Consider the following 15,322-nt stretch of genomic DNA (forward strand, 5'->3'; position numbering starts at 1 on the left):
TCCCTTGAACTCAGCAACTCTGTCCAAGTGACTCCCACAGTCCAGTGACTCTTCAGTCCAAGTTTGGTGGAGGTAAGTCCTTGCCTCCCCACGCTAGACTGCATTGCTGGGAACCGCGTGTTTTGCAGCTACTCCGGCTCCTGTGCACTCTTCCAGGATTTCCTTTGTGCACAGCCAAGCCTGGGTCCCCGGCACTCTAACCTGCAGTGCACGACCTCCTGAGTTGTCCTCCGGCGTCGTGGGACCTTCCTTTGTGACTTCGGGTGAGCTCTGGTTCACTCCACTTTGTAGTGCCTGTTCCGGCACTTCTGCGGGTGCTGCTTGCTTCTGAGTGGGCTCCTTGTCTTGCTGGACGCCCCCTTTGTCTCCTCACGCAATTGGCGACATCCTGGTCCCTCCTGGGCCACAGCAGCATCCAAAAACCCTAACCGTGACCCTTGCAGCTAGCAAGGCTTGTTTGCGGTCTTTCTGCACGGAAACACTTCTGCACGACTCCTCGCGACGTGGGATATCCATCCTCCAAAGGGGAAGTTTCTAGCCCTTGTCGTTCTTGCAGAATCCACAGCTTCTACCATCCGGTGGCAGCTTCTTTGCACCCACAGCTGGCATTTCCTGGGCATCTGCCCACTCCCGACTTGTTCGTGACTCTTGGACTTGGTCCCCTTGTTCCACAGGTACCCTCGTCAGGAAATCCATCGTTGTTGCATTGCTGGTGTGGCTGTTTATTGCAGAATTCCCCTATCACAACTTCTGTGCTCTTTGGGGAACTTAGGTGCACTTTGCACCCACTTTTCAGGGTCTTGGGGTGGGCTATTTTTCTAACCCTCACTGTTTTCTTACAGTCCCAGCGACCCTCTACAAGCTCACATAGGTTTGGGGTCCATTCGTGGTTCGCATTCCACTTCTTGAGTATATGGTTTGTGTTGACCCTATCCCTATGTGCTCCCATTGCATTCTATTGTGACTATACATTGTTTGCACTGTTTTCTATTGCTATTACTGCATATTTTGGTATTGTGTACATATATCTTGTGTATATTTGCTATCCTCATACTGAGGGTACTCACTGAGATACTTTTGGCATATTGTCATAAAAATAAAGTACCTTTATTTTTAGTATATCTGTGTATTGTGTTTTCTCATGATATTGTGCATATGACACTAGTGGTACTGTAGGAGCTTCACTTGTCTCCTAGTTCAGCCTAAGTTGCTCTGCTAAGCTACCTTTTTCTATCAGCCTAAGCTGCTAGACACCCCTCTACACTAATAAGGGATACCTGGACCTGGTGCAAGGTGTAAGTACTCCTTGGTACCCACTACAAGCCAGGCCAGCCTCCTACATTGGTTGTGCAGCGGTGGGATAAGTACTTGCAACTACTTACCACTTTGTCATTTTGTACTTTTCATAAGAGAAAAATATACAAAACAAGTTCAGTGTATGTACACCTAACCAATAAATGTTGCTTTTCTTCTCTTACTCCTTTTCTAAGTGCTGAAAAGTACATCTAAAACTTTCAAAAAGTTTAAAAAGTTTTTTTCTGTCCTTTAAAAAAGTTCTGAAAACTTTTTCTTTCTTTTTCTGTCCCTTAAACCTTTTCTATTATGTCTGGTACAGGTCAAACTCTGGATCTGTCCAAGACTGTTTATGACCACCTTAGCTGGAAGGCAGCAAGGAGTCTCTGTATAGAAAGAGGTTTAGGGGTAGGGAAGAATCCCTCCAGAGAACTATTAGTTAACATGCTCGTTGAACAAGATAAGACCTTTGTTGGCACTTCTGGTGAGAAATTAGCTGATGGTTCCCACTCTGATTCTGGGGCACCCCTAGTAAGAGAGTTAGAAGGAAACTTTCCCAACCTGCCCCTTAGCAGGCCACCTAGCATAGCTGGTACTAATGTGACTTCTCATCACAGTAAGAGTGTTACCTCTCATCATAGTAGGAGTGTGACTTCTATAGGCCAGAATGTTAGAGTGCCATCTGTTAGGGACAGGTCTCCCTCTGTTCATTCACACCATTCTTCTGTGTCAAGGCATGCCCAACCCACCCTCCCTGAAGACAGAATGTTAGAAAGGGAACTCAATAGATTGAGAGTGGAAGAGTCCAGGCTGAAGCTTAAAAAGCAACAGCTAGATCTAGACAGGGAAGCATTTGACTTAGAAAAAGAAAGACAGATGTTGGGGTTTGGACCCCATGGTGGCAGCAGCAGTATTCCAAATAGTCATCCTGCAAAAAAGCATGATTCTAGGGTTCTGCACAAGATAGCTCCCCCTTACAAGGAGGGGGGTGACATTAACAAGTGGTTTGCTGCACTTGAGAGGGCCTGTGTTGTACAGGAGGTCCCTCAAAGGCAGTGGGCTGCTATCCTATGGCTATCTTTCAGTGGAAAGGGTAGGGATAGGCTCCTTACTGTTAAAGAAAGTGATGCCAATAATTTTGCAGTTCTTAAGAATGCACTCCTAGATGGTTATGGCTTAACCACTGAACAGTACAGGATGAAGTTCAGAGAAACCAAAAAGGAGTCTTCACAAGACTGGGTAGACTTTGTTGACCATTCAGTGAAGGCCTTGGAGGGGTGGTTACATGGCAGTAAAGTTTCTGACTATGAAAGCCTGTATAACTTAATCCTGAGAGAGCATATTCTTAATAATTGTGTGTCTGATTTGTTGCACCAGTACCTGGTAGACTCTGATCTGATCTCTCCCCAAGAATTGGGAAAGAAGGCAGACAAATGGGTCAGAACAAGGGTGAACAGTAAAGTTCATACAGGGGGTGACAAGGATGGCAAGAAGAAGGATGGTAAGTCTTCTGACAAGGGTGGGGACAAATCTAAAAATGAGTCTTCATCAGGCCCACAAAAACACTCTGGTGGGGGTGGTGGGCCCAAATCCTCTTCAAATCAAAACAAAGAAAATAAACCATGGTGCTATTTATGTAAAATAAAAGGCCATTGGACAACAGATCCCAGTTGTCCAAAGAAAAGCACCAAGCCTCCTACCACTACAACCCCTACTGCTACACCTAGTGTCCCTACTAATAGCAGTGGTGGTGGGAGCAAACCTACTAATAGCCAATCCAAGGGAGTAGCTGGGCTCACTTTTGGTAACTTAGTCGGGGTTGGTCTTGTTAGGGAGACCACAAAGGCTGTGTTAGTCTCTGAAGGTGCCATTGATTTGGCCACCTTGGTTGCTTGTCCCCTTAATATGGATAAGTACAACCAACTTCCCCTAATAAATGGTGTTGAGGTTCAGGCCTACAGGGACACAGGTGCCAGTGTTCCCATGGTAATAGAGAAACTGGTCCACCCTGAACAACACCTACTTGGTCACCAGTACCAAGTAACTGATGCTCATAACAACACTCTTAGCCACCCCATGGCTGTTGTGAATCTCACCTGGGGGGTGGGGGGGGTTACTGGTCCAAAGAAAGTTGTGGTTGCCTCAAATTTATCTGTAGACTGTCTACTAGGGAACGATTTAGAGACATCAGCTTGGGCAGAAGTGGAGTTGGAGGCTCATGCAGCAATGCTGGGCATTCCAGGGCATATTTTTGCTTTAACCAGGGCTCAGGCCAAAAAGCAAAAAGGACAGGGTGACTTGGATCCTGGAAGAATGGACCAAGTGCTCCCTAAAACACTACCTACTATCCCTCCCTCTACAGTGGATTCAACTTCTGAGGAAGAAGAATTTCCACCCTGTGCAGAACCTACACCAGAGGAGCTGGAAGCAGACACTGCTGAGCTTTTGGGTGAAGGGGGGCCTGCCAGGGAGGAGCTGAGTGTGGCACAGCATACCTGTCCCACACTAGAGGGTCTAAGACAGCAAGCTGTCAAACAAGCAAATGGGGATGTCAGTGACTCTCACAGAGTTTACTGGGAGGATAACCTTTTGTATACTGAAGCAAGGGATCCAAAACCTGGAGCTGCCAGGAGATTGGTGATTCCTCAGGACTACAGAAAGTTCCTCCTAACTCTAGCCCACGACATTCCCTTAGCTGGACATTTGGGGCAAATGAAAACTTGGGACAGGCTTGTCCCCTTGTTTCATTGGCCTAGAATGTCAGAGGACACAAATGAATTTTGTAAGTCCTGTGAAACCTGTCAAGCCAGTGGCAAGACAGGTGGCACTCCAAAGGCACCCCTTATTCCACTGCCTGTGGTTGGGGTTCCCTTTGAAAGGGCAGGGGTTGACATAGTTGGCCCCCTTCACCCTCCTACTGCTTCAGGCAATAGGTTTATCTTGGTGGTAGAGGACCATGCCACCAGATATCCTGAAGCAATTCCTGTAAGGACCACTACAGTTCCTGCAGTGGCAAAGGCCCTCCTGGGAATCTTTTCCAGGGTGGGCTTCCCAAAAGAGGTGGTATCAGACAGAGGAAGCAATTTCATGTCTGCTTACTTAAAGGCCATGTGGAAGGAATGTGGTGTGACATACAAGTTCACCACACCCTATCATCCACAAACAAATGGACTGGTTGAGAGGTTTAATAAAACTCTCAAAGGAATGATAATGGGACTCCCTGAAAAACTCTGCAGGAGATGGGATATCCTGTTACCTTGCCTCCTTTTTGCTTACAGGGAGGTACCCCAAAAAGGAGTGGGCTTCAGCCCCTTTGAACTCCTATTTGGACACCCTGTGAGAGGTCCTCTAACACTTGTGAAGGAGGGTTGGGAACAACCTTTAAAAGCTCCTAAGCAAGACATAGTGGACTATGTACTTGGCCTAAGATCTAGAATGGCTGAGTACATGAAAAAGGCCAGTAAAAACCTTCAGGCCAGCCAAGAGCTCCAAAAGCATTGGCATGACCAGAAGGCTGTTTTGGTTCAGTACCAACCAGGGCAGAAAGTGTGGGTCTTGGAGCCTGTGGCCCCAAGAGCACTCCAAGACAAATGGAGTGGACCCCACATTATTGTTGAGAAAAAGGGTGAAGTCACCTACTTAGTTGACTTAGGCACTGCCAGGAGTCCCCTTAGGGTGCTCCATGTCAATCGCCTGAAACCCTACTATGACAGGGCTGATCTCACCCTGCTCATGGCAACAGATGAGGGACAGGAAGAAGAGAGTGACCCTCTCCCTGATCTCTTCTCTTCCACAGAACAAGATGCTCTAGTGGAAGGTGTAGTACTGGCAGATTGTCTTACTGCTGAGCAGAAAGACCACTGCATAAATCTCCTGGGTCAGTTTTCTGAACTCTTTTCTACTGTGCAAGGCACCACTTCTTGGTGTGAGCACACTATAGATACTGGAGACAGCTTGCCTGTCAAAAGTAAGATCTATAGGCAGCCTGACCATGTCAGAGACTGCATAAAACAAGAGGTGCAGAAAATGCTTGAACTGTGAGTGGTTGAGCACTCTGAAAGTCCATGGGCCTCTCCTGTGGTACTTGTACCAAAACCTCATTCCAAAAATGGAAAGAAGGAAATGTGGTTTTGTGTAGACTATAGAGGTCTCAACCAGGTAACCAAAACTGATGCTCACCCTGTACCCAGGGCAGATGAGCTCATAGATACACTGGCATCTGCCAAGTATCTAAGCACCTTTGATTTGACTGCAGGGTATTAGCAGATCAAGTTATCAGAGGATGCAAAAGCAAAAACTGCATTTTCAACCATTGGAAGGCACTACCAATTCACAGTAATGACTTTTGGGTTGAAAAATGCACCTGCCACTTTTCAAAGGTTGGTGAATACAGTCCTACAAGGGTTGGAGGCTTTTAGTGCAGCATATTTAGATGATATAGCTGTCTTTAGCTCCAGCTGGGATGATCACCTGGTCCACCTATGGAAAGTTTTGGAGGCCCTGCAAAAGGCAGGCCTCACTATCAAGGCTTCAAAGTGCCAGATAGGGCAGGGCAAAGTGGTTTATCTGGGACACCTGGTAGGTGGAGAACAGATTGCACCACTTCAGGGGAAAATCCAAACTATTATAGATTGGGTTCCCCCTACAACTCAGACCCAGGTGAGAGCCTTCTTAGGCCTCACTGGGTATTACAGGAGGTTCATAAAGAACTATGGCTCCATTGCAGCCCCTCTAAATCACCTCACATCTAAGAAAATGCCTAAAAAGTTATTGTGGACAGCTAGCTGTCAGAAAGCTTTTGAGGAGCTGAAGCAGGCCATGTGCTCTGCACCTGTCCTGAAAAGCCCCTGTTACTCCAAAAAATTCATTGTCCAAACTGATGCATCTGAATTAGCGGTAGGGGCAGTCTTATCACAACTTAATTCTGAGGGCCAGGATCAACCTGTTGCTTTTATCAGCAGGAGGTTGACCCCTAGAGAAAAGCGTTGGTCTGCCATAGAGAGGGTGGCCTTTGCTGTGGCCTGGGCACTGAAGAAGTTGAGGCCATACCTGTTTGGCACTCACTTCATTGTTCAGACAGACCACAAACCTCTACTTTGGCTAAAACAAATGAAAGGTGAAAACCCTAAATTGTTGAGGTGGTCCATATCCCTACAGGGAATGGATTATACAGTGGAACATATACCTGGGAGTACCCACTCCAATGCAGATGGACTCTCCAGATATTTCCACTTAGACAATGAAGACTCATCAGGTCATGAATAGTCTTATTGTCCTTCGTTTGTGGGGGGGGTGTGTGTAGGAAAGTACCATCTTGCCTGGCATGTTACCCCCATAGTTTCACTGTATATATGTTGTTTTAGTTGTATGTGTCACTGGGACCCTGCCAGCCAGGGCCCCAGTGCTCATAAGTGTGCCCTGTATGTGTTACCTGTGTTATGACTAACTGTCTCACTGAGGCTCTGCTATCCAGAACCTCAGTGGTTATGCTCTCTCATTTCTTTCCAAATTGTCACTAACAGGCTAGTGACCAATTTCACCAATTTACATTGGCATACTGGAACACCCTTATAATTCCCTAGTATATGGTACTGAGGTACCCAGGGTATTGGGGTTCCAGGAGATCCCTATAGGCTGCAGCATTTCTTGTGCCACCCATAGGGAGCTCTGACAATTCTTACACAGGCCTGCCACTGAGCCTGAGTGAAATAACGTCCACGTTATTTCACAGCCATTTTACACTGCACTTAAGTAACTTATAAGTCACCTATATGTCTAACCTTTACCTGGTAACGGTTGGGTGCTAAGTGACTTAGTGTGTGGGCACCCTGGCACTAGCCAAGGTGCCCCCACCTTGTTCAGGGCCAATTCCCCAGACTTTGTGAATGCGGGGACACCATTACACGCGTGCACTATACATAGGTCACTACCTATGTATAGCTTCACAATGGTAACTCCGAATATGGCCATGTAACATGTCTATGATCATGGAATTGCCACCCCAATGCCATCCTGGCATTGGTGGGACAATCCCCCGGGTCTCTAGCACAGACCCGGGTACTACCAAACTGCCTTTCCCGGGGTTTCACTGCAGCTGCTGCCAACCCCTCAGACAGGTTTCTGCCCTCCTGGGGTCCAGCCAGGCTTGGCCCAGGAGGGAAGAACAAAGGACTTCCTCAGAGAGAGGGTGTTACACCCTCTCCCTTTGGAATAAGGTGTCAGGGCTGGGGAGGAGTAGCCTCCCCCAGCCTCTGGAAATGCTTTGATGGGCACAGATGGTGCATAAGCCAGTCTACACCGGTTCAGGGATCCCTCAGCCCTGCTCTGGCGCGAAACTGGACAAAGGAAAGGGGAGTGACCACTCCCCTGACCTGCACCTCCCCTGGGAGGTGCCCAGAGCTCCTCCAGTCTACACCGGTTCAGGGATCCCTCAGCCCTGCTCTGGCGCGAAACTGGACAAAGGAAAGGGGGGTGACCACTCCCCTGACCTGCACCTCCCCTGGGAGGTGCCCAGAGCTCCTCCAGTGTGCTCCAGACTTCTGCCATCTTGGAAACAGAGGTACTGCTGGCACACTGGACTGCTCTGAGTGGCCAAGGCCAGCAGGTGACGTCAGAGACTCCTTCTGATAGGCTCCTTCAGGTGTTACTTCAGGTGTTACTAGCCCATCCTCTCTCCTAGGTAGCCAAACCTCCTTTTCTGGCTATTTAGGGTCTCTGCTTTAGGGAATTCCTTAGATAACGAATGCAAGAGCTCATCAGAGTTCCTCTGCATCTCTCTCTTCACCTTCTGCTAAGGAATCGACTGCTGACCGCTCTGGAAGCCTGCAAAACAGCAACAAAGCAGCAAAGACGACTACTGCGACCTTGTAACGCTGATCCTGCCGCCTTCTTGACTGTTTTCCTGGTGGTGCATGCTGTGGGGGTAGTCTGCCTCCTCTCTGCACTAGAAGCTCCGAAGAAATCTCCCGTGGGTCGACGGAATCTTCCCCCTGCAACCGCAGGCACCAAATAACTGCTTCACCGGTCCTCTGGGTCTCCTCTCAGCATGACGAGCGAGGTCCCTTGAACTCAGCAACTCTGTCCAAGTGACTCCCACAGTCCAGTGACTCTTCAGTCCAAGTTTGGTGGAGGTAAGTCCTTGCCTCCCCACGCTAGACTGCATTGCTGGGAACCGCGTGTTTTGCAGCTACTCCGGCTCCTGTGCACTCTTCCAGGATTTCCTTTGTGCACAGCCAAGCCCGGGTCCCCGGCACTCTAACCTGCTGTGCACGACCTCCTGAGTTGTCCTCCGGCGTAGTGGGACCCTCTTTCGTGACTTCGGGTGAGCTCCAGTTCACTCCACTTCGTAGTGCCTGTTCCGGCACTTCTGCGGGTGCTGCTTGCTTCTGAGTGGGCTCCTTGTCTTGCTGGACGCCCCCTCTGTCTCCTCACGCAATTGGCGACATCCTGGTCCCTCCTGGGCCACAGCAGCATCCAAAAACCCTAACCGCAACCCTTGCAGCTAGCAAGGCTTGTTTGCGGTCTTTCTGCACGGAAACACTTCTGCACGACTCTTCACGACGTGGGACATCCAGCCTCCAAAGGGGAAGTTTCTAGCCCTTGTCGTTCTTGCAGAATCCACAGCTTCTACCATCCGGTGGCAGCTTCTTTGCACCCACAGCTGGCATTTCCTGGGCATCTGCCCACTCCCGACTTGATCGTGACTCTTGGACTTGGTCCCCTTGTTCCACAGGTACCCTTGTCAGGAAATCCATCGTTGTTGCATTGCTGGTGTTGCTGTTTCTTGCAGAATTTCCCTATCACGACTTCTGTGCTCTTTGGGGAACTTAGGTGCACTTTGCACCCACTTTTCAGGGTCTTGGGGTGGGCTATTTTTCTAACCCTCACTGTTTTCTTACAGTCCCAGCGACCCTCTACGAGCTCACATAGGTTTGGGGTCCATTCGTGGTTCGCATTTCACTTCTAGAGTATATGGTTTGTGTTGCCCCTATCCCTATGTGCTCCCATTGAATTCTATTGTGACTATACATTGTTTGCACTGTTTTCTATTGCTATTACTGCATATTTTGGTATTGTGTACATATATCTTGTGTATATTTGCTATCCTCATACTGAGGGTACTCACATGAGATACTTTTGGCATATTGTCATAAAAATAAAGTACCTTTATTTTTAGTATATCTGTGTATTGTGTTTTCTTATGATATTGTGCATATGACACCAGTGGTACTGTAGGAGCTTCACTCGTCTCCTAGTTCAGCCTAAGCTGCTCTGCTAAGCTACCTTTTCTATCAGCCTAAGCTGCTAGACACCCTATACACTAATAAGGGATACCTGGACCTGGTGCAAGGTGTAAGTACCCCTTGGTACCCACTACAAGCCAGGCCAGCCTCCTACAATATCAAATTAGATTATTGCAATAGTCTTCCATTTTCAATACCCGCTACTGAATGCCTTAAACGTCACCACTAGACCATTATACAATGTCCCAAAACACAGCCCTACCTCACATTATGACCATCAATCTGGCCGGTGATCAGCCGAAATCCAGTGTCCTTTCAAGTTCTGATGCTAGTATTAAAAACCCTCCAAGGCACATGTGTTGGCTGTCTAATAATTTTCACAGAAAATCTGCAAACCCAATCCTCCTAGTCTCAACAAAACCAGCTCTTTCTACAGTCTAAGACTGCCTCACAGCCTCTGACTCAAGGATTTATATAGAGTTGGTACATACGAACCCCCACTTTGAGCTATGATCTAATTACTATTGTAATACTATACTATTTCTATTGTAATACTATTGTTTGTACCATATTTTTCCTCCATGGAACGTATTTGTGCTGGAAAGATTGTGCTCCCTAAATAAATGAATAAATAGGTTCATCACGTAAACAAGAACACTTTCCTTGGTACAGGGGCGTTTTAAGGCATTGGCCCCTGATAGAGCCCGCTCAGTTCTGCAGAGAGTCTTGCCCTGATGACATTGAATAATTTGCAAACAGATTTTTTAAAATACCGTTATCCTTTCACTTATTTTATTGTTGGTGATGTGTGAGAGACTATTACAGATATTTTGCAGAGAAATGTTAAATGTATGTTTCATGTAACATCCATAAAAAAACGTTATTTCAGCTCAAAACAGGACCTCACATATGAGAAATGGGAGGGTGTCACAGTGATTATTTTCAGTAATATTAGTGAGCTGCTGCTGCTATACAATTATGAAAACACACATCACTATCCTTGAATATTGGCTATAAACCAATTTAGAATCTGGCGAGTGTGCCTGTGCACTGTCAGTGACCTGGCCAGAGAGGGCATGAAAAAGTTGAAACTGATCATACATTCAAAGCTGTTCCAAACAGGGCCCCACAAATTATGTTTAGCCCAGGGCCCCGAAAAGCCTAAAGATGCCCCTGCCTTGGTAGGATTTGTAGTTGCTATTCATCATTCGCAAAGCACCTAGGGAACCAAGAATATGTTTTGGAGTGTCATCAGATACTTGCACAAAAGCCAAGTCTTTCGAACAATGTTGATGGGAACCCACCCAACCATGACTTTTTGGGTGAAAATAGTAACTTTTTAATTAAAATAGTGGTTAAAAGCAAGTTTGACGCTCCAAATGAGGGTTGCAGTGGCTATGAAAGTTCAGGCTGTGCAACACACATCACCCAATAACAACATTGTTTGTACCTCCCCTTTAATCTCCCTCCCTGTTCAACCAAATGCTAGGACTAAGTGACCAGAGCAGAGTCTTTCTATCATTATAGCAGTTTAGTGCAACCAAGAAAAGCAAAAACTCTCTTAAGACCCAATGTACCTCTGGTATTTTTTTTTCAGGAAACTGATGGACATAAGATAAGAAAAATAAATAAATGTGAAAAGGTGCATCCCCAGCATGGTGCCTGTAGTATCCTCTAGAAAATGCCTCAGTTAGTCTTGAGAGTCCTAATGTCATGACACTTGCTGTAAGACAGCAATGTGGTACCCAAAGATCTAGTTTGTTGCTGGAGCTACATTTCTGTGGTTTTTATTCTTAATGCTTGTTATTAATGTGCTTGTTTCAGGTCGGCGGATCTGTGCCGGTGAGACTCTTGCTAGGATGGAGCTCTTCATCTTCTTTACAAGCCTGCTGCAGAAGTTCACCTTTCGCCTTCCTCCTGGGGTAACAGATGTGGATGTTACTCCTGCAGAAGGCTTCACCCTAATGCCAATGCCTCACCTAATCTGCGCAGTGGCACGCTGATGAGCATCACCCACCAATCAGCAAAGAGGAGCAATCTCAAATTAATTGTTGTAGATGGTAGTTTGTAGGCTAGCACGTGATAAGGTTTGCAGAAGCACAATTTTTGTAACTAAGTTTACAACAACAATCTCTTTATTACCCGATAATATAATATTATTTTTCAGTTTTGTATATTTTAGACATCCGTTTGTGTTTACAACTTGGATTCCATAATAATGTTTGTAACATTTCTTAACACATAGCAGATCAATAGTAGCACAACGGTTTATAAATAGAATTAACTTTTTAATATAAAGTTTGTATTGTTATATTGAAAATATGTCTACGGGGTACATAAGAGGCTGTAGTGTCGTTGATACACAAATTACTTTGTACTTTAGTGTGATACAGCCATCATAAAAAATAACAAGGTACACAGGTATACAAACCCCAAACAGCTCCAATAGACGAACTTCGGGCCAGATGTACTAAACTTTTTTGCACGTCACAAGCAGCAAATTTTGCTGTTTGTGACGTGCAAAAAGCACATCGCGATGCCCAAAACCCTTTTTGCGATTCAGTAACCTGGTTACCGAATCGCAAACGGGATTGCGAGTCGCAATTAGGAAGGGGTGTTCCCTTCCTAATTGCGAGTCGCAGCGCGATGTTATATTGTTTTGTGACCGCGAACGAGGTCGCAAAACAATAGCAGTTAGCACCCATTTCAAATGGGTGCTAACCCATTCGCAAAAGGGAAGGGGTCCCCTTGGGACCCCTTCCCCTTTGTGAATGGCATTAAAAACATTTTTCCAGAGCAGGAAAACGTTTCATTTTTTAGTTTTGTAATGCACCTCGTTTTCCTTTAAGGAAAACGGGCTGCATTCCAAAAAAAAAACTGCTTTATTTAAAAGCAGTCACAGACATGGTGGTCTGCTGTCTCCAGCAGGCCACCATCCCTGTGAGCGCCGCGAGTCTCAAGGGGGTTGCAAATTGCGACCCACCTCATGAATATACATGAGGTGGGCCTTTGCGACCCCCTTGCGAGTCGCAGATGGTGTCAGGGACACCATCCTGCATTCCGATTTGCGACTCGCAAATTGCGAGTCGCTCTGACTCGCAATTTGCAATTCGCAAATCGGAATCTACTTACATCTGGCCCAATATGTGTTAAAGATGAGTGTAAGATATTTTTTTGTAATTTATCATTCTTTAAAAAAATTCACCAACATTGTGAAAGATTTCAGGAAGAGCAAACTAAAAAGTGATTCTAATGTCTATTTTTACACGTGGGCTTTATCCAGAGATATGTTGACTTTTTTTACTTAATTGTTTAAGGATATTGTGGAATCCTGTTAGTGTTCTGTACATGAGATTCCAAGGTAGAAAGTTGAAAGCGAGCGAGAGGAAAAACCGGTATGATCATAGTTGTGGGTTTTCATCTAGTGGCTTGCTGCTTCTTTATATGTACTCTAACTCGAAAAATGTAACTCACCTGTGATACGCACATACAAAATTACAGCGACAGTGAATAGATCCTGGATGGACAGGTGAAGCAGCAAGGATGCCCTCCAGCTAGTGTGCTAAGTAGTGCAACAACATTCGTCCCAGAGGTTATTGCTTATTGCTCTCTATTTATTTGTGAAGTGAGGAGAGAGCGCTATTTTAAAGGAGTGAAAGATTCATTCTTCTTCTTCATCCATCTGCATTTTACTATGGTGATTGCTTAAGCAGGGCTCATGCATAAGAGGACTACTGAATCACTGTTTTGAACTTTAAGAAACGTATCCAATAGAATGATAGGTCTATTCCCTACGGTTCCATATGCAGATACTGTGCTTGCGAAGTTGAATTGGTGTAATGTGATATGTTTCATTTCAGGTTTTCGTGAGATGTAACACTTCACATAACTTTTATTTTTCAGAAGACTTATAAGTTTACCTGTTATTTTTCTCATCAAAATATTCTTTAAATTATAAACCGGTATTTGGCACTTATATGATGACAGTGACTACTTTTGTTATTTTGGTAGTGTGATTATAGCATAATGTAGTGTGATTTTATCATTGTTATACAAACAGTCAGTATGGTGAGCATGTTCTGCCATTTTGTTTTACTAGTGCAAGGGGAACAATCAATAGTGTGTATGGTCTGAGCTGTTTCTGCATACATTGGGTTACTGGAGGGTGAGGAGGGTTCTCATCGCTGGAAACTGTCCTTGCAGGATCACTTTAGGGTGTGAAAGAATAAAGCAATTGCAATAGTCACCTACAGTACCTGATGAAATTAATTTAAATTTGAAATCCTATTGAATATATTATCAAACAGTTAGGGATCAGATGCAGTCACAAAATAAACAGTGATTGAAGGTTTCAAATTTTGTTCAAGAAAGCAAAACCATGGACAGATTATCAAGGAGTATGTTGCTGTTCTCAGGTCACTCACTGCACATTGTGAGTTTGAATCGATTAATTAAGACCAGGTTGTAAGCAATCAATTACTCATGAGACCTAAAAAGCAAGCACATTCAAGAATGTTTATGGGCTACTTCAAATTTAACATTTTCTGATACAAGTGAGCTAGCCAAAAGTATTGACCGTTCGGAGAAATTTGTTGAAGAACTTAGAGGGGCTTGTAATTCCTATGTGAACATAAATGTAATTAACAGAAATTAAAGTGCCTTGCACCTCCTATGTGGAAGTAAGTGTTATAAACAGGAGAGACAAACAGGAAAGATTGAAGAAGAAGAACAAGGAAAATTTTGAGAGCTGAAATAACAGCATTGCATGTTAAAGATGTAGTAGTAATGCTTATGTGTGAACATTTAACTTAGGGTATTTTTGGACAGGTATAGACTTTAAAAGTCAGGAAACTAGACGACAAGTTTATGTTGCTGATAAGGGAGATGCAATTCTATGCAGGCCAGAGATGGGTATCAAACTAGATCCTAGAACCAATCCCCCTTTCTAAGGTATTGCTACAGAGCCTAAAGATCAATCTGTTGAGATTCTCATATTTAAATCTTATGTGTTTGAATTGAAGATAGATGTTGCAAAAACAATTTTCTCCTGAAAAGTTGGGGAACTACAAATGCAGTATCAAGCTTTATCGAGGAATTCTGCCATTTAGGCATAATGTTTGAAATATTCCATTATGTTACAGGGGAAAGATAAAGGCTGTGTTACAAGATTTGTATGTGAAGTGTGTCATGGAACCTATTGAATCTTCCCCATTGTACTTTAATATAAGAATAAAGGTGAATTACATTTGTCTGTGAACTTACACATTCATAATGAAGCAATGCAGATTGTTATCCATCCTTTACCTAACATGCATGAAATGTTTGCAACAATTGGTGGGGTTGCTGTATTTACCAGTTTAGATCTGGCTAGTGCTTGCCACCAGTGAAATTCCAAACATTACAGATTGATTGCTCTCATAGACAATGATACAAAGATCTATGCCTCCAACGTTATGGTAGATCTGGAAGCATTGGCTTGTTCCACAGGAATCATCCCAAAAACACAGACCAGCTTCTGAGCAGGTATGAGCACAACAAATCTGTTAGCAGTCACGCTCCTCACAGAAAAAGCTGTGGCCAAAAGATCAAATATTTACGCCTGATTCATAGACCTGGAAGCAGCAATTGATAGGATCCCTAGGGCTCAACTCTGCCAAAATGGCCAAATAGGGTGCCCCCCCCCCCAAGCTACTCAAAGCTGTGATCAACTTGTATTCTGATACTTGGGTCCAAATTAAAATTAGCAATGGCCATAGAATTACCCGCAAGATCCCTATGCATACTGG

The 15,322-nt window shown here is 44.9% G+C and overlaps 1 protein-coding gene across 1 annotated transcript in view; it reads left to right on the plus strand.

The window, feature by feature from the left end:
* LOC138296715 (cytochrome P450 2K1-like) overlaps positions 1–14,797 on the plus strand; it is a 271,693-nt gene extending 256,896 nt beyond the window's left edge. Inside the window, exon 9 of the mRNA XM_069236115.1 lies at positions 11,361–14,797. Coding sequence (XP_069092216.1) covers positions 11,361–11,539 — 179 coding nt within the window. The 3' untranslated portion in view covers positions 11,540–14,797. The remainder of the gene's footprint in view (positions 1–11,360) is intronic.
* The last annotated feature ends 525 nt before the right edge of the window (positions 14,798–15,322 follow it).

Source organism: Pleurodeles waltl, chromosome 5 (genome assembly GCF_031143425.1).
Source record: "Pleurodeles waltl isolate 20211129_DDA chromosome 5, aPleWal1.hap1.20221129, whole genome shotgun sequence".
Lineage (NCBI taxonomy): Eukaryota > Metazoa > Chordata > Amphibia > Caudata > Salamandridae > Pleurodeles > Pleurodeles waltl.